The sequence below is a fragment of the Esox lucius genome, chromosome 3 (genome assembly GCF_011004845.1).
Source record: "Esox lucius isolate fEsoLuc1 chromosome 3, fEsoLuc1.pri, whole genome shotgun sequence".
NCBI lineage: Eukaryota > Metazoa > Chordata > Actinopteri > Esociformes > Esocidae > Esox > Esox lucius.
Window position 1 is genome coordinate 32,243,646 of NC_047571.1, and position 26,334 is coordinate 32,269,979.

At 41.0% G+C, this 26,334-nt stretch overlaps 1 protein-coding gene across 1 annotated transcript in view; it reads right to left on the minus strand.

Annotated features, from left to right (window-relative positions):
• LOC105030448 (collagen alpha-1(XI) chain-like) overlaps positions 1-26,334 on the minus strand; it is a 110,512-nt gene that overhangs the window by 10,603 nt on the left and 73,575 nt on the right. The window contains exons 33-52 of the mRNA XM_013133348.4: positions 26,055-26,108; positions 25,892-25,936; positions 25,656-25,709; positions 25,440-25,493; positions 23,376-23,429; positions 23,110-23,217; positions 20,389-20,478; positions 19,935-19,988; positions 15,360-15,467; positions 15,136-15,243; positions 13,700-13,753; positions 12,851-12,904; positions 9,875-9,982; positions 9,019-9,072; positions 7,239-7,292; positions 6,619-6,726; positions 3,747-3,854; positions 3,509-3,562; positions 3,237-3,290; positions 2,941-2,994 (exon numbers count right to left, since the gene is read on the minus strand). Of these exons, the coding sequence (XP_012988802.2) occupies positions 2,941-2,994; positions 3,237-3,290; positions 3,509-3,562; positions 3,747-3,854; positions 6,619-6,726; positions 7,239-7,292; positions 9,019-9,072; positions 9,875-9,982; positions 12,851-12,904; positions 13,700-13,753; positions 15,136-15,243; positions 15,360-15,467; positions 19,935-19,988; positions 20,389-20,478; positions 23,110-23,217; positions 23,376-23,429; positions 25,440-25,493; positions 25,656-25,709; positions 25,892-25,936; positions 26,055-26,108 (1,431 nt within the window). The remainder of the gene's footprint in view (positions 1-2,940; positions 2,995-3,236; positions 3,291-3,508; positions 3,563-3,746; positions 3,855-6,618; positions 6,727-7,238; positions 7,293-9,018; positions 9,073-9,874; positions 9,983-12,850; positions 12,905-13,699; positions 13,754-15,135; positions 15,244-15,359; positions 15,468-19,934; positions 19,989-20,388; positions 20,479-23,109; positions 23,218-23,375; positions 23,430-25,439; positions 25,494-25,655; positions 25,710-25,891; positions 25,937-26,054; positions 26,109-26,334) is intronic.

Below are 26,334 nucleotides of genomic sequence, written 5' to 3' on the forward strand. Positions count from 1 at the left end.
AAAACAAGACAATGCTAAATCCATTTAGTATGCCACTAAAAAGTAATAATTTCAGTAAATATATTTGATGTCACAAAGAAATAACAAAATAAATGTTTGGTGTACACTGAGCTGAATAGGGATAGTAAGGCCTGCATAAAAGCTGTATCTGGATGTTTAGTGTTACAGATCGATTTACATTTAACAGAGGTTTGAGGTTAATGCTGCAGATTTTGACAATGCCTCAGCCGGCTCAATCAAAACTACCTTTAGAGGGGGAATTTCACCTATTTTTGACTTGATGTTTAATTGTTCTTCACCCTGAAAGAAGTCTTTGGGCCAAGATAATCCATGAATCAGTTGGCTTTAAACAGCCAATACAAACTTAAGCTAATCTTAGCTATAGCTAGCCAAACATCTATGGAAGTAATCATCGGAGATCAAGTTGAAAACATTTTTAAATTCTCCCTTATCTATGTCCTCCCTCTGCCTAGGGGGAAGGCACCTAAACTTAATTGCTCCAGGGTTGCTGTCAATCGATCCTTGGCACACTCGGCCAGGGTGTCTCAGGAGAGTTGGGAGATCCAAAAATACATCTCAATTTAACACCAACACACTGGTAGGTGTGTGTGGGAAAAAAATAAAAGTACAGTATCCAATAATATCTGCCTGGTAGATATTAATAACAGCAGGTTGTGTTTTTGGCATCACCGTCGATTGCCTATGTTCTAGTTCATGTTTTTATTAGGTGCATGTACAAGAAAGCCAACGTGGACTTGACAACAATTCTATTTTGCAGTAATGGGGAACATGTGATGAGACAAACTAATGAGCATCAGTGTGTGTCATATTACTCAGTCACGCCTCAGTAGCCTTCATTGACCTAAAGGCCTGCATCAAATCGATCAAAATATAAACAGTTGATCCAAGGAAATACATTACTTGAACAGATAAATTGCTAACCAAGCACTGCATTTTGCCCTGGCACATATGATGATCGTATGGGGTTCAGGGCACAAAATGGCTTGTGACAGCACACTGTGGGTGAATTTAAAACTAGAGAATGTCAGAAAGGCTATATTCAGTTGTATATTATTTTGAAAGGATGTTTGTGATTGGTCATTTTTTGTGAGGGAAAATAAAGTAATTTCAAAGTGGAAATGACAAACTTCAAAGTGGAAATGACAAACTTCAGATTAATTTAAATAAACAAAATGTGTTCCATTTTCTGCTCCCTCCTGAAAACAGGGTGATCAAATTAAAATCCTACCCCTGAATAACTAGCTTCTGGTTTTGCTGACAAGTACATTTTATTATTCATGGAGTAAGACGTAGTGGAAAGATATATCAACAAGTATGGGTAAGACTGTGGGTTTGAACTTGTTTTCCACCATACATATTTAATACCTGGCACTATAAGATCTGAGGCATAATCATAAAGGGAAATTGGACTTAAAGTCAAAGGAAAAACCTTCATATTTAATGCAGTTCCAAGCATAAACACATCTTTGATGATGATGTTATAAATACAATCATTCTCACGAAAACAACAATGCATTCCCATTCACATTGAAGTGAACTGGCTTGAAGCTTCCATTTTACAGAATAAAACGCAGAGCCAGCTCTTCATTTGACTGCCTGCATTCATTTGCTTGTTTATAGCCTTTTCTGGCTTTCCGTACAATAGCAAAAGAGAGTTTTACATTGTTTTACATTGTTGAGCAAAAACACACCCTTTATGACTTGTATTACAGGAGTGAAAATTTGAGGTATGAATTTTTTTTAGACTTTCAACATATAATGGGTATTCTTTGACACAATACGTTTGTGTTTTATGACAGACATTTTTAACAACATTTCTAATAACTCCCTACATTTGTCATTAACATGTTCTCATATTTAAAGTGACAATAAAGGGTGGTCATTGCAAAGTAGTGATCATTTTGAATAAACATAACAAGGAATAATAACAAATATCTAACATCTATATAACTAACAAGTTTGTAAATCGCTTTAGGTAATTGTTTTAGGAAGCCAACGAGCCATCTTTGGAGGAGATGTTAGAAAAAGTCCAATTTAAAACCCAAATCTAATTTGCGATGGAGAGCAATGTAACCCTCTGATGCTGCAATCACACCAGCTTGACCCAGCTCCCCCCGAGTGAGAGAATTGCGTGCTTGGAGAGACAGTCCGAAAATTACTTCAAGCTATTTCTTTTTTCATCAGTGACTTCAACATTTGGGATATCATTTTACAGAGATGTTTTAAACTTGACAAAACAAATAATGACACTATCTTTAATTAATTGCTTTAATGTCAAAAATGAAGTTTCAGATGCAGTGTTTGGTACATCCTCCTCTCAATATGAGTGTATGAATATTAACTGGGTATTCATTAATTAATTACAAAAAATGACATTGTACCAGTTTAACAATGTTTTTGTTTTGGCCTGAATAAGATTAGATAATTATATAATTTAATGTACGGCAATTTACGTCTCTTCTGAATCCCCTGTAGTGTCTAGCAAACAGGTCATAGACTTGTAGTGTACTATTTAAGGAATAAGGGTGCCAATTGGGACATGTCCTAATCTCATCTAAACAGGGGACTGTGATGTGACAGGACCAGCCGGAGATGCTCGAGGTAGAAATGAATCACGTCTTAATTGGCTGGACTTTACTGTTCATCCAACAGCTTTCCCGTCACTGTCAGTCAAACGGAAACAGGTCGATATTCTATTACAAAACTAATCTCTTACAAAACCATCTCTAAATGGTGGACAGTGTGGAGACTTGCTGAAGTAATGGAAATCAAACTTGTATTGTACTGAATGGCATATAGATTCTCAGTTGGGCACCACTCTCACTTCTTAACGCTGATAAGGATGTTTGCCTGAAACGTGAAGCCGGGTGTCAGCATAGTGGTCTATTACAGCCTGGGGGTTCGAACCCAGTCACTCACCCTCTTGCCTGGAGGCCCTGGCGGTCCAGCTTCTCCAGAAGGACCAGATGGGCCCTGGAATCACAGACACCACAGACATTGTTACAGACACACTGACACTTGGCAGGAGCAGAGCAATTGGAAAGAAGACGTCTGTTATTTCTGCTATTCAAACATTTTCTCGTTACATACTGTATTTGTGAGCGTGGTTCACTTTGGCCGAGAACACAGTTGGGACATTTCCGGTTTTGGTACATGGCAAAGGTCAGGCATTCACCAACGATGGCGACATTAACAAAGGCAAATGGTAAACTCACAGGTTGTCCAGCTTCTCCATCATCTCCCTTGTCTCCAGCCAAGCCGTCCAATCCCTGATGATAAATGACATCCCACAGAGAGGTCACGCCGAGGTCATACAGAGGTTACGATGCTAGACATGACTCTAGCCTCACATAGCACTGTGCTGCAGCGTCTTTTACCAGAACAATCACCATCTGTCGTTACGCGTTAATTATTTAACAGATTTAGCCTGAGAGGTCTCTCTGCCAATCTTCCTGCTTACTACCACTTTTACTTTAAATTTACTCACACCAACTCCAGGCTCTCCAGGTGGACCGGGGTCTCCAGGGAAGCCGACAGGTCCCTACAGACAGACAGAGAAAGACAAAGAGAAAGAAGACATGATTGGCTGAGGCTGGAAGGACTACTTGCAGTGAGAATCACGTAACGAGTGTCACTATGTTTACAGACACACTACGTGTCCAGATAACTAACTGGAGACGGGGTGTTAGTAGATGCCCAGTCATGGATGGTGTGACGTGACTTACTGGGTTGCCCTTGGGGCCGTCGTCTCCAGCAGGGCCACGGGCACCGGCAGGACCGGCAGCTCCAGGAGGTCCCGACTCCCCCTTCTCACCGGTCTCTCCTCTGGGACCCTGGAGTGGAGGGAGGTCAAAGATGTTCACCAGAACTATGTTTACTTTCTATCCCTTTTCCCGTCTCCTATCTGTTTTCTCCCTCTCCCTCTCTATGTCTCTGCCTTTGTCTCCTCTGGGTCTCTGGAGTGATACTATACCAAGGGCCATAGTCATCTGATGCTCTGATGCCAGGATGTTGGCACCAACATCCTGGCATCAGAGAGCCCAACATCTTGATGTCCATCTCTAATTCTGGCAGGATCCCGGTTCTCATTTACATCTCGTCTTGTTTTTTAGGCGTAGACTCCAGGCAGAGGGTGTGGGTGGAGAAAGATTCTTTGTATTTTAGGTGTAGACCCCTGGCAGAGGGTGTGGGTGGAGAAAGGATTCTTTGTATTTTAGGTGTAGACCCCTGGCAGAGGGTGTGGGTGGAGAAAGGATTCTTTGTATTTTAGGTGTAGACCCCTGGCAGAGGGTGTGGGTGGAGAAAGGATTCTTTGTATTTTAGGCGTAGACTCCAGGCAGAGGGTCTGGGTGGAGAAAGGATTCTTTGTATTTTAGGCGTAGACTCCAGGCAGAGGGTGTGGGTGGAGAAAGGATTCTTTGTATTTTAGGCGTAGACTCCAGGCAGAGGGTCTGGGTGGAGAAAGGATTCTTTGTATTTTAGGTGTAGACTCCAGGCAGAGGGTCTGGGTGGAGAAAGGATTCTTTGTATTTTAGGCGTAGACCCTGGGCAGAGGGTGTGTGTGGAGAAAGGATTCTTTGTATTTTAGGTGTAGACCCTGGGCAGAGGGTGTGTGTGGAGAAAGGATTCTTTGTATTTTAGGTGTAGACCCTGGGCAGAGGGTGTGGGTGGAGAAAGGATTCTTTGTATTTTAGGTGTAGACCCTGGGCAGAGGGTGTGTGTGGAGAAAGGATTCTTTGTATTTTAGGTGTAGACCCTGGGCAGAGGGTGTGGGTGGAGAAGGATTCTTTGTATTTTAGGTGTAGACCCTGGGCAGAGGGTGTGGGTGGAGAAAGGTAACTAGTTAACTGTTGTGACTAAACCTACGAATAACTAGAACTGTTGTCACTAAACCTACCAGTAACTAGTGATCTGGTATGCCTAAACCTACCAGTAATTAGTGAACTGTTGTGACTAAACCTACCAGTAAGTAGTGAACCGTTCTGTACTGTTGTGACTAAACATAAAAGGTCACCACAGCCAGAAACCACAGGAAAGCAAATGATCAGTAACCATATACTCTGATATTACATTAATGCACAGCTGTGATCTAGATTCTCTCTTTTCGAGAAAGGATAATCAATGATGATTACCAAATGCTCTGCTGAACGACAACAGGCAGTTAAAATGGTATACAACATGGAACGTGATCTGTTGTGTAAATGGTATATAACATGGGACATGATCTGTTGTATAAATGGTATACAACATGGAACGTGATCTGTTGTGTAAATGGTATATAACATGGGACATGATCTGTTGTGTAAATGGTATATAACACGGGACATGATCTGTTGTATAAATGGTATATAACATGGGACATGATCTGTTGTATAAATGGTATATAACATGGGACATGTTCTGTTGTATAAATGGTATATAACATGGGACGTGATCTGTTGTATAAATGGTATGCAACATGGGACGTGATCTGTTGTAAAAATGGTATGCAACACGGGACGTGATCTGTTGTATAAATGGTATACAACATGGGACATGATCTGTTGTATAAATGATATATAACATGGGACATGATCTGTTGTATAAATGGTATATAACACGGGACATGATCTGTTGTGTAAATGGTATATAACATGGGATGTGATCTGTTGTATAAATTGTATATAACATGGGCTGTGATCTGTTGTATAAATGGTATACAACATGGGACGTGATCTGTTGTATAAATGGTATGCAACATGGGACATGATCTGTTGTTTAAATGGTATATAACATGGGACATGATCTGTTGTATAAATGGTATATAACATGGGACATGATCTGTTGGTATAAATTGTATATAACATGGGACGTGATCTGTTGGTATAAATTGTACATAACATGGGACATGATCTGTTGTATAAATGGTATATAACATGGGACATGATCTGTTGTATAAATGGTATATAACATGGGACATGATCTGTTGTATAAATGGTATATAACATGGGACATGATCTGTTGTATAAATGGTATATAACATGGGACATGATCTGTTGTATAAATGGTATACAACATGGAACGTGATCTGTTGTGTAAATGGTATATAACATGGGACATGATCTGTTGGTATAAATGGTATATAACATGGGACATGATCTGTTGGTATAAATTGTATATAACATGGGACATGATCTGTTGGTATAAATTGTATATAATATGGGACATGATCTGTTGGTATAAATGGTATATAACATGGGACATGATCTGTTGGTATAAATGGTATATAACATGGGACATGATCTGTTGGTATAAATTGTATATAACATGGGGCATGATCTGTTGTATAAATGGTATATAACATGGGACATGATCTGTTGGTATAAATTGTATATAACATGGGACATGATCTGTTGTATAAATGGTATATAACATGGGACGTGATCTGTTGGTATAAATTGTATATAACATGGGACATGATCTGTTGTATACATGGTATATAACATGGGACATGATCTGTTGTATAAATGGTATATAACATGGGACATGATCTGTTGGTATAAATTGTATATAACATGGGACATGATCTGTTGTATAAATGGTATGCATGACACTTACAACACCGCCAGGCTCTCCAGGTTGTCCGGGGTTACCAGCTTCCCCACTTTCTCCCTTTTCTCCATTTCCTCCCATAGAACCTACTCCACCAGGGGGGCCTTGGGCACCCTATAGGTAAGATATGCATAAGTTAATATCAATATATTATCCATACAAAATGTCAGTCATTCACTGGGTTATCACAACAATGTGTTGGGCAAACATCAAGCCACTTTGCTGTGATATAGAGCCATTTAGTAACTCTACTGTGAAATAGAGCCATTTAGTGACTCTACTGTGATATGGAGACATTTAGTGACTCTACTGTGATTTAGAGAAATCCAGTGTCTCTACTGTGATATAGAGACATTTAGTTTTTAATAACATTTCTCCATTAAAAGGTATTTGTAATATATACAGATACATTTTAATATTGAAATCATATTTAATAGTGTAACATATGTACTCTAGTGTGATATATAGACATTTAGTATTTAATAAAATGTCTCCATTAAAAGGTATCTGTAATATAAACAGATACCTTTTAATATTTAAATCATATTTAATAGTGTGATATATGTACTCTAGTGTGATATAGAGACATTTAGTGTTTAATAACATAACGTAATTGTGGCACTTACATCGGCTCCACCAGATCCCTGTGGACCTCTAGGACCAGGAGGACCAGGTGGCCCCTGTCAATACAAACAAACATCATTAATAAACAATAAGAGCCTGTCAACATAAATAAACATCATTAATAAACAATAAGAGCCTGTCAACATAAACAAACATCATTAATAAATAATAAGAGCCTATCAACATAATCAAACATCCTTAATAAACAATAAGAGCCTATCAATATAAACAAACATCATTAATAAACAATAAGAGGCTATCAACATAAATAAACATCACTAATAAATAATAAGAGCCTTCAACATAAACAAACATCATTAATAAACAATAAGAGCCTTCGACATAAACAAACATCATTAATAAACAATAAGAGCCTGTCAAGATAAACAAACATCATCAATAAAACAATCAGAGACAGTCATCATAAACAAACATCATCAAAACAACAATAAGAACATAAACAACGGAGATGACTCATTAAACCAATATGACCCAGACAGCATAAACAACAGGATTATGACTTACTGAACAATATGACCCGGTAAACACAAACAACAGAATTATGACTCATTAAACCAATATGACCCTGTCTACAAAACAACAGGTATGAGTCATTAAAACAATATGACCATGTAAACATAAACAAGATATAAGACTAATTAAAACAATATGTCCTCGTCAACATAAACAACCCGTAAATCCCATTCAAACCCCTACACCCTACACACTTGCTCTACACCCTACACACTTGCTCTACACCCTACACACTTGCTAGGAGTGCTGTTCATAGAGACATGCTGCTGACAACACCCTAAGGTTGACTTCCACACAGTGACTTGATGTTTAATAAATGCATCAACTATGAGACATCCTTGTCACTTGAATGATGCAATTCAATGTCCACGTATAAATAGAGAAGAAATAAACCACTTTAACTTTTGAATGTCTCATGTTGTTTTGTTTTGTACACGCATCAAGTTTCAAAATCAGACAGACATACAAATGCATGAGTCATGTGATTAGGCACGCCTAGCGATTTTATTTAGCAACATTTCAAAAATAAAGTGGTGCCTTGTGGGATCACTGCACTCTTGCAGGAACAGCCACGAGAGGGTCTAATAAGCCTCTACACACTTGATGATTTTTGATCCCTCCTTGTGAAAATGGGAGAGGCATGACTTAACACGCAAATGGAGGGCAGAGGGAGGGGAAGAGTTAACTAGGGGACCATTTGGGATTCAGTAAACTTTTACAAAACCCCCCCCAATAAAACCAGGTCAACACACACAGCAGACACAAGGACATAAATACACTGTTGCATTGGTTAGTCAAATGTTACCACAGATTTAACAGCTTAAAACAAGGGTATGAAGTACAAGGTGAAAAAAGGTGAAACTAGCCACCTATGATTCCACATTCCAGTTTGTTTGTCCTTGTTGATAGCAGATTGACCTCCTAAATGCCTTACAATGAAAACATGTGTTCCAAAAGGGTTCTTCAGCTGTGGGGTCATTTTTCTGAAATCCTTTTTGGTTTTAGGGTTCCATCTAGAACCACTAGAACGCTTTAAGTTTCCATCTAGAACCACATTATGGCAATGTTTCTATAGTACATGAAACACAAACAGGTTCTACATGGACAAAAAAAACTCACGTTTGTAGCATATAAATTGAATGAATAGTGCATATTTATTCAAAGGGTAAAGGTCACACACTGTTCTATTAACTATACTGTGTGTTAGGCAAGGGTGGGCTTTGGTAGAACGCTAAACTGCTGACTTACCATTGGGCCGACATCTCCATTTTCTCCTTTCTCTCCCGAAGTACCAGGCAGTCCCTGTGAGAGCAACGAAACGCTTTAACACTTAACAACAATCACCTTGACACCGGCATCATAATTGCTTGTGACGAAACCAGTCAAATGATGAGGCAGCTCGTGAAAATAGACAGATATGGCCTGAGTGTACAGGGACCAGACAGGCTGGGCCGCAGTAGATGTGGCGCTTGCGTGTGTGAGTGTGTTTTGTGCAGAAAGCCTTATCAAACACTAAACCCTGACAGAATAAACACAATTATTCAACGTGGACACCTACTTTGGTTAATTACTGTCTATAGGAGGCTTGGATATAATCATGAGCCACCTAAATTAAAGGCTGCACTGTGATTCGTCAATGTCCTCAGGAAACAGGAACTGAAGAGAAGTCTCATGGCACAGCTAGCCAAATATTTTTTTTTGTGTGTGTTGTAAATAGAGAATGTGAGTGAGAAAGAGAGAGAGATTGGGATGTACTGTAAGAGAAAAGGCATGCACTCTACTCAATACGTGGGTGTAATGACATTTCTGTAATAATAGTTTGGTTTCAAATTGAAACTCTGACTAACCTGACAGTAATATCAGTCACTGTGACTACATGAGACAAGTGTAACTCTGTTGATTTACGGTGGTTACTGGACCAAGATTTAATTTATAAAAAAAGACTAAAGACTGACAGCTCTGTAATGAACTTCAATCAGACATTAATACTGACTCGGCTGCATGTAAAAGATGGAGGGCAAGCAGTGAATAGATGCACAAACACACACTAACACAAACATACGTTCACTACTGCGCATGCAAAACCACACGTGAGTAGTTGTACCTGGAGTCCAATGGGTCCAGGAAGACCGGGAAATCCTCTGGATCCTTCATCTCCCTTCTGGCCAAACATGCCTTGTTGACCCCTGGGTCCTGCCTCACCATCACTACCCTAGAGGTCAAATGTCAAAGTGTACCGGTCAACATCACAAAGGTCAAAGGTTGTGGAATCAGTAAAGCACTTTAGCCGGGGTCAGTGCTGTCCGAGATTCTAGGAGTGTGTCCATGTTTTTCACGCACCAGACATCGAGAAACCCCTTTTCAGTGGCAGTTTCAAGCTTCGACTAACTTTGATCACATTAGGCAGGCCTGCTAAAACAAGTTTTTTTTTCAAGTGACTCTGATTAAGCATTTAGTTTAATGCAACATTACGTATATATGTAGCAGAAACATTTTATGAAGCAAATTTGATGAGTTTATTTAGCGGACGTTGGCTCAGCGTTGCATCAGCTGACGTCTGGATTGTTCCTAACACAGTCAAGATTTCCAAATCTAATGTGGTGGTCTATATAAGCTGGTCGGGATCCTCTGTCAGTAGCTCGGCCAATCAGTGATAATGCTGTTATCAGTAGTATTGATTACATGATTATTGGTTGACTAAGGGATAGTGGCAAACACCAAGACATCATAGGTGCTTTGTTGTGAACTGTTTCTATGATAAATGGTTAAAACAAGACGTGGCGTTTCCAGTCTGAACTTTATTTGTCAATTTAGCACGTTACAAATGTATACCTCTTTGGCTTTGTATTTCATTTCCTAAAAAGGTGTACTTAATTAGTTTGGACTGAGACACAGAAAATCCCTTTTGTACACCATTGATGTGTCCTTTATGACATCTGAACTGGGTTTGTGTGCGTGTGTATTGGAATAATTGTAAAGTAACTGCAAAATAATTTTGGTGTTACAAAACCTCTAAAGAATTGTGTAAAATCCGGTGTCACTCATGATGGGAAACCAACGCATTCTGAAACATTTTTAAAAAAAATCATTGTGTAAAGCCCACCAGCCACGACTTTGACAAATCCTATGTTCAGTTGAACTGATGCCACTCAGCTGTTTATGGAAATGACTGCAATTATTGCAGGTCGCTAGCTATCAACATTAGTTATAGTATATGCAGACTGCACTTATCTCTAGAGAAAGATTCCATCAGGTAAGTTTAACTTTGTTACACATACTCCAGGATAGTGTCCGTTTATACCAAGCTTTATCTTTCTCAGTACACGATGAGAAGGCAACAAGTTATAAACCTAAGAGCAACGAGAGAGTGATTACTTTGAAGCTAGAAAGTTTTCCTTTAGGTCTTGCAAACACAACACCTTTTTTAGTTTAAGCACTGAGGCTAAAAGAGATGACCTTGCCAACCATAAAAATTTGACAAAAGCGATTTGACACTATTGATTTTGAAATTGATAGTGAAACAACTGAACGATTACTAAACATCAAACCCAAACGCCATCCGAGCTAATTATGCCAGTGAAGTTAATAGTTAAAATGATTCGAATTTAGTTAAGCCCACAAACCCACTGAATTCTGATTGGGCGTTATTAACACATGCCTAACATGGCGACGTCCCAGGGTTTCCAGACAGCACTGACCTTTTGACCACTGGGGTCAGAGAAAGTGAAGTGCTGACCTCCCCACAGGAAGCAAAGGTAGACGGGTGGAAATAGAGAGAGAGAAGGTGGAGACTCCGAATGAGAAGTTGTGAGGCTACAAATGAAGTGCTGAGCAACTGACTGGCCACTTTCAGTCGAAGAGCCTTGCTCTTGTCACGTCAGCAGAAGAACCCGCCTGGGGAAGTGTCATGTTGGATTCTGTGAGATTGGGCTGCACAGAAGAAGACCTAGAATGACAGCAATGTGAAACTGTGGGAGTCGGGCTGGTGAGACCTGGGCCGAAGCAACCGTCGTGTCACGTATGGATTTGAGACAACATTGCTGGTTTCTTGAACAGGCATGCCAAGGAAGCAGTCAGACATTACTACACACCTATGACAACTGAGAACTCTGTAGAGTGCACACATTCCGAGCACCTTGAAAGTCTGTTTCACTCAGCGGGGATCACACCCACAACCTTTGGGCGTTGCAAACCGACTGGGCAGTGGGACACCAGACAGGGCATTGAACCAAAGAGGGAACAATGTAGTGGACTATTACCTAGACAGTAGATGGACCATAGCATATGTAGTGGACTATTACCTAGACAGTAGATGGACCATAGCATATGTAGTGGACTATTACCTAGACAGTAGATGGACCATAGCATATATAGTGGACTATTACCTAGACAGTAGATGGACCATAGCATATGTAGTGGACTATTACCTAGACAGTAGATGGACCATAGCATTTGTAGTGGACTATTACCTATGCAATGGACTGTTACCTATGCAATGGACAATTACCTACATAGTGGAGACGTATCTAAGTAGTGGACTATTACCAATGTAGGGGAATTTTACCTATGTAGTGGACAATTGCCTATGAAGTGAACTTTACCTATGTCTTGGACTTTTACTTATGCAGTAGACTATTACCTACATAGTGGAGTGTTATCCAATTAGTGGACCGTTATCTATGCAGTACACAGAAGAATAATAACCTTTGTAGTGAACTATTACCAATCAGCAGGTGTGACTATTACGTGCTGGGCCATTACCCATGTGGGGCCCAGACTATGACTTGCCTAGCGTGTGGAGCATCACTATTGATTGTTTTTGGCCAGGGGGTTTACCCTCCTGGTCCCCTTCAGATCTGTGAAGTAATATTCTCACTTGATCTGTACAGGAAGCGATGGTTGGCTGTGATGATGCTAAGATCTGAATACAGGAGCTATTAGGAGACCCGGGTCATAACACACTGAGCTTTACAGTGGCTCTGTATTTGTGTGGCTTCAGTTGAACAAGCAGTGAGGTTGTTTAGTTGAGGGATGACAGGTGATGAGCTGGGTGAGAGGTTGATGGTGAATAAATACTCACGGCGGGACCAGGAGCTCCCAGGACACCTTGGATACCAGCTGGACCTGGAGGGCCCTACAAACCGCCATGAGACATACAACAGGGTTAACAGGGACAAGGGGACAACAGGGTTAACAGGAACTACAGGGTTAACAGGGACAAGGGGACAAAAGGGTTAACAGGAACTACAGGGTTAACAGGGACAAGGGGTTAAAAGGGACAAGGGGACAACAGGGTTAACAGGAACTACAGGGTTAACAGGGACAAGGGGACAACAGGGTTAACAGGAACTACAGGGTTAACAGGGACAAGGGGACAAAAGGGTTAACAGGAACTACAGGGTTAACAGGGACAAGGGGTTAAAAGGGACAAGGGGACAACAGGGTTAACAGGAACTACAGGGTTAACAGGGACAAGGGGACAACAGGGTTAACAGGAACTACAGGGTTAACAGGGACAAGGGGACAACAGGGTTAACAGGAACTACAGGGTTAACAGGGACAAGGGGACAACAGGGTTAACAGGGACTACAGGGTTAACAGGGACAAGGGGACAACAGGGTTAACAGGAACTACAGGGTTAACAGGGACAAGGGGACAACAGGGTTAACAGGAACTACAGGGTTAACAGGGACAAGGGGACAACAGGGTTAACAGGAACTACAGGGTTAATAGTGTGAACTGAACAGTAAACAGTTAAAGAACCCCAGAGGGATTTTGTTAAGGTAACATAAATGTAGGCTTTGGTAGGGGGCAGATGGGATGGTCTTTCGACAACCATGCCCGAAATCAGTGTTGTGTTCTGAAATACCATCTATGAAGTTAACCTCATGACAGAGTTTTCAGAAGGACGATGATGATGAAGACTCACCTGTTCACCCTTGTCGGCTTTGCTTCCCTTCTGGCCAGGCTCTCCAACCTCTCCCTGAAACCAAACAAACAAAAACAATAACACCATTTTATAATTATAACTTTTCCAGGACCCAAAGACTTAAAGTCCTATTTTAGGCTCTTTTGTTTTTAAGCCTCTCCCAATAAGAACTGTTCACCTTCGCAACTAGTCAGACCCAATGTTTTCATAATGTCACTTTTATGGTGATTGGGTGGTAAATATAATTAGTGGAGATTTTTATTTGATTTGTCAACGGAGACCTTGAAGTTGGTGTTTGCAATGAATTGATTATTTGCTTTAGTCCATCCATCTACTGGCATGGGGAAGCTCTGCCAAACGTGATGGGGATTTGAAATGTGTGTGTGTGTTGATAACCCAGGTTGATGTTAATCCATTACACAGCGCATTAGCTAAGAACATCTATTGTGTTTGCCTTAGGCTAACAGCATAGGCCTGGTTAATGACAATGGGAGAGTGTGTGTGTGTGTGTGTCTGTGTGTGTATGTACACAGCACTAGTCTCTGCTAAAACATTTTCCAGAATGACACATGACATGGAAAGTCATTAACAGGACTAATGGCTGTGATGTAATACTCACATCCCACAAAAACACAAATACAAGTTGTGTCATGCACTAGCAACTGGACTTCACAGTACTTCAGTAATGGAATATAAATCACAGTAGTACATTTCTGGACTATAACTTATAAGTACTACAATAGCGGACTATAACTCAAGGTACTTCATTACAAAAGTTTGAAGTACCTTCATACTTCATAACTATAGCTAATACAGTACCGTAAAACTGTATTATACTTTAAAAACCTACACCAACCAACTGGACTTTACATTACTATATTAATCTATGTTACTGTACAGTACTGTAGTACAATATGTCACTACACTTAACAGTACTATACTAAACTGCTTAACAATAATGTATGGTGAATCAGACGGTACGTTACTTGGGAGTAGGTAAGACCTGTCTGAGGCCAAACAGGTCATGCATACACTTTAAAGGTCATGCTTGGTTTGTGCTCAGACGCTGGAGCAAAGAGCAACTCTCTCACACGAGTGGCAATTATTGCATTCACAGTGGCCATTCTCAGCAGCGAATGATATATAGAAGACACATTTGCGCAAGTGGAAGAAATACAGTTCCCCTTCCTTGTAGATTTTTTGTTTCTTCTTCTGTTTTTTTTTTTTTTTTTATTGGCGTAGAGGTCACAGTTTGTGTCTAACAACTGTGAGAGACCAGTCGCTAAAAGCTAAGTGCTAGCTGTGGGTTGTCAACAAAACACAGCGCGAGGTGAGTTAGAGATCATAGATGAGACAGTGGTGTGCCCCGGCTTTAGCGTGAGGGATCTGGATAGGACGATAGCCTGAGGCAGGGTCTACGACTACAGGTACTCTACCTTATCTCCGTCCTCTCCAGGGGGACCCTGGGGGCCTGCAGGCCCAGGAAGACCCACGGGGCCTTGGATACCGTCACGACCGGCGGGTCCCATCGGACCTTTCTCTCCCTGAACAAACAGAAAGCAGGGGTCACGGTGACAGTTGACACACACTCTCTAAAATATGAAGGTCCTAAAACAGACAGGAAGAGAAGCGGTACTGTACATTCACAGGTTCTACGTACCGGGCCTCCCTTCTCTCCGGCCGGGCCTGGACCTCCCTGGGGGCCAGTGCGTCCTGACAGACCGATGGGACCTCCAGGACCGGCTCCACCTCTCTCTCCTGGAGACCCCTGTCATCAACAAAACACCAGGGTCAACCCAAGCTGATCACCACTACTGTCATTCATTATCATCATCATCATCATCATCATCATTATTAACTCAACATCAACCGGAGCCGATCACCACCGCTGTCATTCATTATCATCATCATCATCATCATCATCATCATCATCATCATCATCATTAACTCAACATCAACCGGAGCCGATCACCACCGCTGTCATTCATTATCATCATCATCATCAACATTAACTCAACATCAGGAACCAATGGTGCCAATGATTACTGGTTCACAACAGATTTTTTGGAAAGTAGATGCTGGAATGAAGGCAACGACTCATAACAGGATTATGGAAAGCACAGACTGGAACCAATTACATCATCAAATAGTGCCACTCGTTCATCACCTCAGGTATGAGTCAGTGTTCTTCATTTAAAATTCCAGAAAGCTCACAAACACTGTATTAATTTAGGATTCTTTGAAGCTTTAGCCTTTCACACTACTCTCCCACAGTGAGATGGCGTCTTTGTACTGTATGTGGCAGGGACCAAAACATCGCACGCACACACTCACATTATCATTGCCGCTTCCTTCAAATGTTGCTTATTGAAGATTCCTCACTGAAGAACGAATTGCTCCTCAAGCTGGGGAGTTCTTTCATCACCTCAGGAGAAAGTCAGCGTTCTCGTTAAGAACCTTTCATGCACTTCATCCGGGGTTCTTTGAAGCCATGACGCTTCACACTTTTCCACATCCCCTCCTAGAGTCTGTGAGAACCGTCCTGAACTGTATGTGGAGTGAAGGTGCCAGGCAGCCGTCAACAACCAAACCATATTTATATTCTTCCATCTTTTACTGAATATCGACCTGTGTAAGCCAGAACACTCACAGGGCAGTGTACTCAGACCGGCCAATCAGGCGACTCCAAGAGACAGCAGTGTATTCAGACTGGCCAATCAGGTGACACCAAGAGACAGCAAAGTTTCCGACTGGCTTATCAGGCGACACGAAGAGACAGCGATGTATTCAGACTGGTCAATCAGGCGACACCAAGAGACAGTAGCGTATTCAGACAGGCCAAATTCAACACCAAAAAACAGCAGTGTATTCAGACTGGCCAGTTAAAGTTAGGTCCGGAAATAATTGGTTTTATTATTTTTGGTTTACCTGTAATATGTAGCCCCCTCTTTTTCAAGGGACCAAAAGTAATTTGGACAGTTGACTCAAAAGCTGTTTCATGGACAAGTGTGGGCTATTCCTTCGTTAATTCTTCATCAATCAACCAGATAAAAGGCCTGGAGTTAATTCCAGGTGTGGCATTCACATTTGGAAGTTGTTGCTGTGAACCCACAAAGGAGCTCTCAACTCAAGTGAAACAGGCCATCCATAGGCTGCAAAAACAACAAATCAGAGAGAAAGCAGGAACATTAGGAGTGGCCAAATCAACAGTTTGGTACATTCTGAGAAAAAAGAATGCACTGGTGAGTACTGCAACACAAAAAGGTCTGGACGTCCATGGAAGACAAAAGTGGTGGATGATTGTAGGATCCTTTCCATGGTAAAGAAAAACCCCTTCACAACATCCAGCCAAGTGAACAACACTCTCCAGGTGGAATCCAAATAAATATCCAAGTCTACCATAAAGAGAAGACTTCCCAAGAGCAAATACAGAGGGTTCACCAAAAGGTGCAAACCATTCATAAGCTTGAAGAATAGAAAGGCCAGATTTTGCCAAAAAACATCTTAAAAAGCCAGCCCCTTTCTAGAACAACATTCATTGGACAGATGAAAGTAAGATCAAACTGTACCAGAATGATTGGAAGAAAAATGTATGGAGAAGGCTTGGAACGGCTCATGATCCAAAACATACCACATCATCTGTAAAACACGGTGGAGGCAGTGTGATGGCATGGGCATGCATGGCTTCCAATGGCACTGGGTCACTAGTGTTTATTGATGATGTGACAGAAGACAGAAGCAGTCGGATGAATTCTGAAGTGTATAGGGATATATTGTCTACTCAGATTCAGCAAAATTCATCGAATTTGACTGGAATGGCGCTTCACTTTACAGACAGACAATGACCCAAAACATACTGCGAAAGCAACACAGGGGTTTTTAAGGCAAAGAAGTACAATATTCTGAAACAGACGAGTTAATCACCTTATCTCAACCCGATCAAGCATGCATTTCACTTGCTGAAGACAAAACGTAAGGCAGAAAGACAAACGAACAAACAACAACTGAAGACAACTGCAGTAAAGGCCTGGCAAAGCATCACAAAGGAGTGAACCCAGTGTTTCGTGATGTCCGTGCGTTCCAGACTTCAAGCAGACATTGCCTGCAAAGGATTCTCGACAAAGTATTAAAAATGAACATGAACATGAACATTAATGATTGTGTTTATTTGTCCAATTATATTTGAGCCCCTGAAATAAGGGGACTGTGTATGAAAATCGTTCCTAGACGTTTCATACCATGTTTTTGTTCAACCTCTTGAATTAAAGCTGAAAGTCTGCACTTCAATTGGATCTCGGTTGTTTCATTTCAAATCCATTGTGGTGGCGTACAGAGCATAAATTATGAAAATTGTGTCAGTGTCCAAATACTTCTGGACCTAACTGTAGGCAACACGTTTAGGTAGACAACCACTGCAAGCCTGCAATATCCTTCTAATTGCAAAGAAGACTGCAATGATTATGTCTTTGTATATTTGACATTGAACTCGGTCAAGTACACATTAGTGCAGCCACCTGCTACCCTGAAGGCCAGCGTGTTTTTGGAGAAGATCTCTTCTGACACCCAACAACCAACTGTCAGCCAGTCCCTGCCAACACACACACAAGACACACTCCTCTCTGCAGCTGAATGTCCACTCATCCGTTGGCGAGAAATCGATGGAGGGAAATTTCAAAGGGCACGTTTGTGTGTGTGTGTGTGTGTGTGTGTGTGGGAACTTCACTGAGTCATACAACTGGCTTTGATCAGGAGTTTCTCCAACATGGTTGTGATACACAGAACTATCTTTTAATGGCTACCAGACATCACACAGAGAAAGTCTTCTCACGTTCAGAAACCCAGAATAAGAATCAGAACCCGTTTCTTTGTTCAGAAACTTCATCATGTATTATGCCATTCTCACATTGATTGGAAAGCTAGAATATACATGAATATGCCTCCAATTGCATCCAATTGTATTAATTTGTTCTAAGAACTCCCTTAATTCAAAAATGCACGCAGTGAATATCCTCTCCATCCCTCTGGTCTGATCAAGCATGGCTCTACGAACGCTCAGTCACTGCTGACCAATTACAGAGACTGGGATTATCGCTCGAAGGAAATGTCAGCCACTTCATTCAAGACTTTCATTCAAGTTCATTAGAGATTCCCTTTTTACGTTTTGTCGGCCACTCCAGGCAACTTTCGAGTCTTAGTTGAGCACTGCAGTTAATTGACGTTATCAACAAATCCACAGGCGTAATTTCAACATGTAGCTTTTATTTACGTTTGGCCGAGCTGTCAACAAAACTGAAATGAATGTGAAATCAGAAAACATATCACCATGTCATAGCACATAGGTTAACATTTGAATTCCCGAACAGTAAAACATTTTTATTTTCCTATCTGATTCAACTTACTCAAATTTTAGTTTTATTAAGTGATAACATTTTTGATTTAAGTCATTTCTTAAAGCAGCCCAGCAGCTCTCTTAATATCAGGCAGCTTTTGGTTGTTCTGGGGAGTTGTGTCACCACAGTAGAAGGGGAATAACCTGTTCACAGGAAAACCAGCCCACTCAGTTACAGAGGGAGATGTATCGTGCTGTTTCTAGCTGACGGCCATAAACCAACGCACCCCACTGGTGATAGAGGTTTGGCACTGAAATGATCAAAACCTTTAGATTTTGAAATGACAGTGTTCAGCATAATGGAAAAGTATGAAATGCCACAGGGCCGAAAGAAGGATCCGATCTGTGTGAAACAACACACCTATTAAAAAGCATTAAAACACCATGTCAGTTGTAGGCTGCCTACCGCACACCGGGAAATGAATGAAAGGCCGGGCTGGATGTAACAAGCATCTGAACGCTTCAGGGAAACACACTCACACTGTTCAGGGCTCTCCATCACTACCATCATACCTCCACGTCTTTAAGGCCTGAATTAAAGGTAGTGTTGAATAAATGAACAACTGTGTGTGTGTGGTATAGAGAAATATTCTCTTCCTTGTATCAAGGCTTTCAAACTCTGAGAGTCAGCTCTGAATAAGCCAGCGTTTTATCAAAGGTTTCTATCTCCCAGCCTGCGTACCTGGCATGATCACACCCCAGTATGGAGTATTACGAACCAACCACCAACCTGTTCAGCCTCATGAGACCCCTAACGGAGACTCCAACCATACGTCCAAAAGACCATCTGTGTGTCCCAGTGTGACCCCTGTTGGCAAAGGGAAACCAATTCCAAATAGTACTTACGATTGGACCTTGAACCCCCTGTGGGCCTTCACCTCCCTTCAACCCAGCTGGACCCTGGGGCAGGAGAAAAGGAGAGGACAGAGGAAAGGACAGAGGAGAGGGCAGAGGGGAGGAAAGGAGGGAAGAGAGGGGTCAGACAGACAAGACACTTAGAGGTTTCATTGTCAATTAGTAAGATTCATGAACAGGAAGTCGAGTACATTTACACAAACCCAGAATCCTGGTCCTTTCCCTTTGTCTGCCCTTCACTGTGTGTATGTGTGCGTGCGTGTGTGTGGTAATGGCTGTTTGAGGCTGGGAACATTTACACAAACCCAGCACCCTGGTCCTTTCCCTTTGTCTGCCCTTCACAGTGTGTATGTGTGCGTGCGTGTGTGTGGTAATGGCTGTTTGAGGCTGGGTATATCCAGGGAGGGTGTTGTACAATTGGTTCAGATGGGAAGCCGTGTCTTACATTAGCCCCAGGAAGTCCTCTCTGCCCCGCGAAGCCCCGCAGCCCGGGGGGTCCAACCTTTCCTGAGAGTCCCATGGGCCCCGGGTCACCCTACAACACCAACAGGCAAACCGGATGAGACAGAATAAACACACTCAAAGAAAGCCTGTCAAAGACTCCTGGTGCATAACCTACTTCACATTTTCATATGAATAATACTTTATTGGTATTTGTGGCAGTGGTAAAACAACATGCAGTGAAAGTAAAAAATATTTAATTACTGTTGGAACAATTGAAAACATAAAAACTGAAGTGGTTATGGATAAGTGTGTAAAATGACTGAGATAGAATGTAAATGAAATTCAAATTCAAGAAGGGAACACTCTTTTGAGTCTAGCATTTGATTGAAGCACTGCCTTGGTTGCATCCTACCACGGAAACACTCCAGTCTCTGGGTTGTTCTATTCCTGAATATTAAGTCAAGAGAACTTCTCTCCATCTCTCTCAGTTTTTCTTTCTCTATCTCTTTCAGTTCTTTCTCTCTCCATCTCTTTCAGTTCTTTCTCTCTCCATCCCTCTCAGTTCTTTCTCTCTCCATCTCTCTCAGTTCTTTCTCTCTCCATCTCTCTCAGTTCTTTCTCTCTCCATCTCTCTCAGTTTTTCTCTATCCATCTCTTTCAGTTCTTTCTCTCTCCATCTCTCTCAGTTCTTTCTCTCTCCATGTCTCGCTCTTTTATTCTCTTTCTTTTTTCTCTCTCCATGTTTGAACCAACCCTTGCTCTTTTCTTCACAGTCTTTCCCACTCTCTCTCTTCTGCACTGTTTTTCTCTCTTCACCTTTTATTTGTTTCTTTCTCATCGCTCAATGTGCAAATATTTAGTATGAACGACAAGGTTAAATAAAAACATAAATATTGCTTTTATTTTTGTTTACAGTTTTGATTCTGCTCCACTGGTTGCCATTTTTTCATTGCACTGAGACACTAAACACATTTAAGTGTTTTGCCACAGAGATGGGAGTCTGAATATTTTATTCATTTTTAAAGAAATTATTTGTGGTCTGGTTTATCTTTCTGGGTAATCTGTCTGGGATATCTGTGGGAACACTACAGTTCAAAAGTTTGGGGTCACTAAGAAATTTCCTTGTTTTCCATGAAAGCATACATAAAATGAGTTTGAATAGGAAATATAGCAAAATGAATAAGAAATATATTCATTGACAAGATTGGAAATAATTATTTTTAATTGAAATACTAATTGTCCTTTGCCACAATTACAGACTTGCATACTTTTGGCATTCAATTTGTTGAGGTAATCTGAAGAGATTTCACCCCATGCTTCCTGAAGTGCCCTTCCACAAGTTGGATTGGCTTGATGGGCACTTCTTACCATACAGTCAAGCTGCTCCCACAACAGCTCAATAGGCTTGAGATCTGGTGGCTGTACTGGCCACTCCATTATAGACAGAATACTGCTACTTCCCTAAATAGTTCTTGCATAGTTTGGATTTGTGCTTTGATTCATTGACCTGTTATAGGAGGAAACTGGCTCCAATCAAGCGCCGTCCAGAGGGTATGGCATGACATTGGAGTGATAGCCTTCCTTCTTCAAGATCCCTTTTACCCTGTACAAATCCCCCACTTTACCAACACCAAAGCACCCCACTCTTTCTATTCTGGTTAGAGACAGTTTGTGCTGTTCTGAGAAGATCTTTAATTTCTTGGCAATTTAACCCATGTAGTAGCCTTCATTTCTCAGAACAAGAATAGACTGACAAGTTTCATAAGAAAGTTATTTGAGCCTGTAATCGACCCCACAAATTCTGATGCTCAAGATACTCTCAACTAGTTTATAGAAGGGCAGTTTTATTGCTTCTTTATTCAGCACAACACATTTTAGCAGTACTAACATTACTGCAAAAGGTTTTTCTAATGATAAACTTAGCAAACACGACATGGCATTGGACCACAGGACTGATGGTTACTGATAATGGGACTCCGTACGCCTATGTAAATATTCCTTTTAAAATCAACCGTTTCCGGAATACGATAGTCATTTAAGAAAAGCAAATACATTTGGTTTTCTTTCAAAAACAACTAAATATCTATGTGACCCCAAACTTTTGAATGGTAGTGTACATCTGCAATGTGTTTATACATTAACCAGCAGATAAGGAAGTGCTGCTACACTTCCACCTACTTTTCTGGGCAAGGCTGTCCAGTCTCTATCTTCCTCTCTGCTGTTTACTTCCTGTTGGCTCTCTGATTAAAGCATGGAGGTCAGGGTTCCTGTGCTGAGTTCTATGGCAGCCCCACAACCTCCGGTCAGCCCTTCTGAAATCCCTCTAACTCTCTCAGTGTTTCACCATCACTCTCTTAACACATTCAGAACATCAGATCCCAGGAGTCTGTTTCACCACCTCCACAATTACATCTAGTTATCATTATCGTCAAGAGGAGTACAGTTTAGAAGCCATTTGAAAATATGTTCTAAGGAAAAATAACCTCTTGCTCTTTTAATAAGATCTTTTTTTTTTTTATCTAGTCAGTTGCTATCAGATGTGTGCCACTAGAATTTCCACGGCAACAGTAAGAATTTGTGAGTTTTCATGCACTGGCATTTTTAGGCAGCCAAAGCCAAGTTGTTTTCAAACATTACCACCCCTCATTAAATAGGATGGTTTTCCCTGTTGCCCTGCCCTCTCAAGGGTTAGACCATTGTCAGGTCATGGGGTGGGGCTTACCTTTCCTCCTTCTTTCCCAGCAGCTCCAGGTAACCCTTGCTCTCCGGGGGGACCTGGAGAGCCAGGGTGTCCCCTCTCTCCGATGCCCCCAGTCTCTCCGGTGGGACCCTATCAGATGGACACAATACCAGGGGTTGGCAGTGATCACAATGTTTGGTAAGTCATTATTTTTACTGCGTTAAGTGTGGAGGTACACATCTTTACATTCCTAGTGTCCTGGCGAACACGTGTAGGTTTTACACTAAGTATGTTTTGCATAACGGTACCTGAGGTCCAACGACACCGCCAGGTCCAGGAGGCCCAGTCTTTCCTTGGAAACCCTGGGGACAACATACACAATGACACTGGTTACACATGGATATAAACCCTTCATATGAACAGCAACTGTGTTAGGTCATGTCAGGTGGAGACAGTGATGTCAAATACCATACAGTCATAGTCATGTCAAAAGGGTACACACAGCTATGATTATCTGGCAGTAATACCAAAATAGTCATGTCAAATAGAGTCCTACCGAGTGTAAATGTCTAAGATACCAGGTGTTATGGAAATTTCTTGAACTGATGTATTCTTATTGATTAAAGTATTGAGTCCCCATGTTTAGAGAAGAAAAGGAATGTCGGTTGTGCTATGGGAAAGGAGGTATGAGGTGGCGAGGTTAACGTAAATCTTCAGCAGGATGGGGGTAGATGCAGAACAAGGAGTTTTAGGATGTCAGTCAAGGCAAATCATGATGGATTATGTCAGTCATGTCGGATAGTCAAATCACATACAGACTTGTAAGATAATAGTCATATCATATCATAGTCACTTTAGATAGTCATGTCAAAAAGACTCTTAAGAGTCATGAATGTCATAAAAGAGTCATGAAAGATTTATGTCTGATAGATTCACACCACAGAATCATGTCTGATAAAGTTATATAAATATATATCAGAAAGTCATGTACAATAGGGTTACATCAGATAGTCCTGTCATATTATTAGATTAAACTTTATTGTAATTGAACAGTACAAGTACAGTACAACTAAATGCAGCGAAGTTTGTGTTAGATTGAGTTGCATCAGATAGTCATGTCCCATAGAATTATATCGGATACAATAGTCATGTCCCATAGTTATTTCAGATAGTCATGTCCCATAGAATTAAATCGGATTCAATAGTCATGTCCCATAGTTATTTCAGATAGTCATGTCCCATAGAATTATATCGGATACAATAGTCATGTCCCAGTTATTTCAGATAGTCATGTCCCATAGTTATTTCAGATAGTCATGTCCCATAGAATTAAATCGGATTCAATAGTCATGTCCCATAGTTATTTCAGATAGTCATGTCCCATAGAATTATATCGGATACAATAGTCATGTCCCAGTTATTTCAGATAGTCATGTCCCATAGTTATTTCAGATAGTCATGTCCCATAGAATTATATCGGATACAATAGTCATGTCCCATAGTTATTTCAGATAGTCATGTCCCATAGAATTAAATCGGATTCAATAGTCATGTCCCATAGTTATTTCAGATAGTCATGTCCCATAGAATTATATCGGATACAATAGTCATGTCCCAGTTATTTCAGATAGTCATGTCCCATAGTTATTTCAGATAGTCATGTCCCATAGTTATTTCAGATAGTCATGTCCCATAGAATTAAATCGGATTCAATAGTCATGTCCCATAGTTATTTCAGATAGTCATGTCCCATAGAATTATATCGGATACAATAGTCATGTCCCAGTTATTTCAGATAGTCATGTCCCATAGTTATTTCAGATAGTCATGTCCCATAGAATTATATCAGATACAATAGTCATGTCCCATAGTTATTTCAGATAGTCATGTCCCATAGAATTATATCGGATACAATAGTCATGTCCCATAGTTATTTCAGACAGTCATGTCCAATAGGGTTACATCAGGTAGTCCTTTCAGACTGAGTTATATCAGATAGTCAGGTCAGATAAAATTATATCAGATAGTCCTGAAATATTGAGCTATATCAGATAGTCATGTCAGATAAAGTTATATCAGATAGTCCTGACAGATTGAGTTGTATCAGATAGTCCTGTCAGATAAAGTTATATCAGATAGTCATGTCAGATATAGTTTTATCAGATAGTCATGTCAGATAAAGATATATCAGATAGTCCTGTCAGATAGTTATATCAGATAGTCGTGTCAGATAAAGTTATATCAGATAGTCCTGACAGATTGAGTTGTATCAGATAGTCCTGTCAGATAAAGTTATATCAGATAGTCTTGTCAGATAGTTATATCAGATAGTCATGTCAGATAAAGTTATATAACATGTCTAATGAACATACAGTTTCTCCTCTCTGTCCAGGGTGACCGGGCAGTCCATCTTTACCAGCAGGGCCCTATGGAAGATCAGTTGGACAACTATTAAACTCAGCTCTGTCTTTATCACAGCAATATGTATTTGGATACTTAAAAAAATAAGTTACATGTTTACATAGCACATTGTAAGATAACATGCATAAAGCAAAATGTTTAGAGTCCGTTGAAGCAGAAAAACCTACATTGGGGCCCTTAGGTCCCGGGAAGCCCACAGGGCCTTGGGGTCCTTGAGGTCCCTGAGGCAGAAGAGGAAGAACGTAAACATAGCAAAACCATAACCCACATCAATGCATGCGCTACCGCTGGGCTCATCCACATACTAACGGAGAACACATCTGGAACGACTGCCTGACGAGTTAAGGCAATGGCGTGTTCTAACGGTCAACAAGTCACCGACGGCAGCAGACAGGGTACTCACCCTCTCTCCTGGACCACCGGGCGGTCCGTCGTTACCGGAGGTTCCCTGTGGACCGAGAACAACAGCCAGGTCAGATCCCACTGGTCCCGACAACGAGTGGCGTCATCAGCAACACAAAGAAAAAAACATTGGTCCCTTAAATTCTGTCAGAAAGGCTGCCTACCTTAGCACCTGGCTTTCCGGTTGGCCCCCTGGCCCCACGACCACCTCGTGGACCCTGGATACAGAAGACACATCAAATCAAAACTTCATTTGAGTAGCATATGTCATATCCCAGAGGGCAAGCCGAAGTGCTTTACAGATGAAAAGGTTATTAATAATAATAAATCATGAAGAAATAAAGACATTGGGCCTCAGTGGTCTGAGTCAGAGGTCTAAGTAATTTCCTCGCAGTACAGCTTTGTCATTGGCGCCAGGAATTAAAATCCTGGTTGCGGCATACA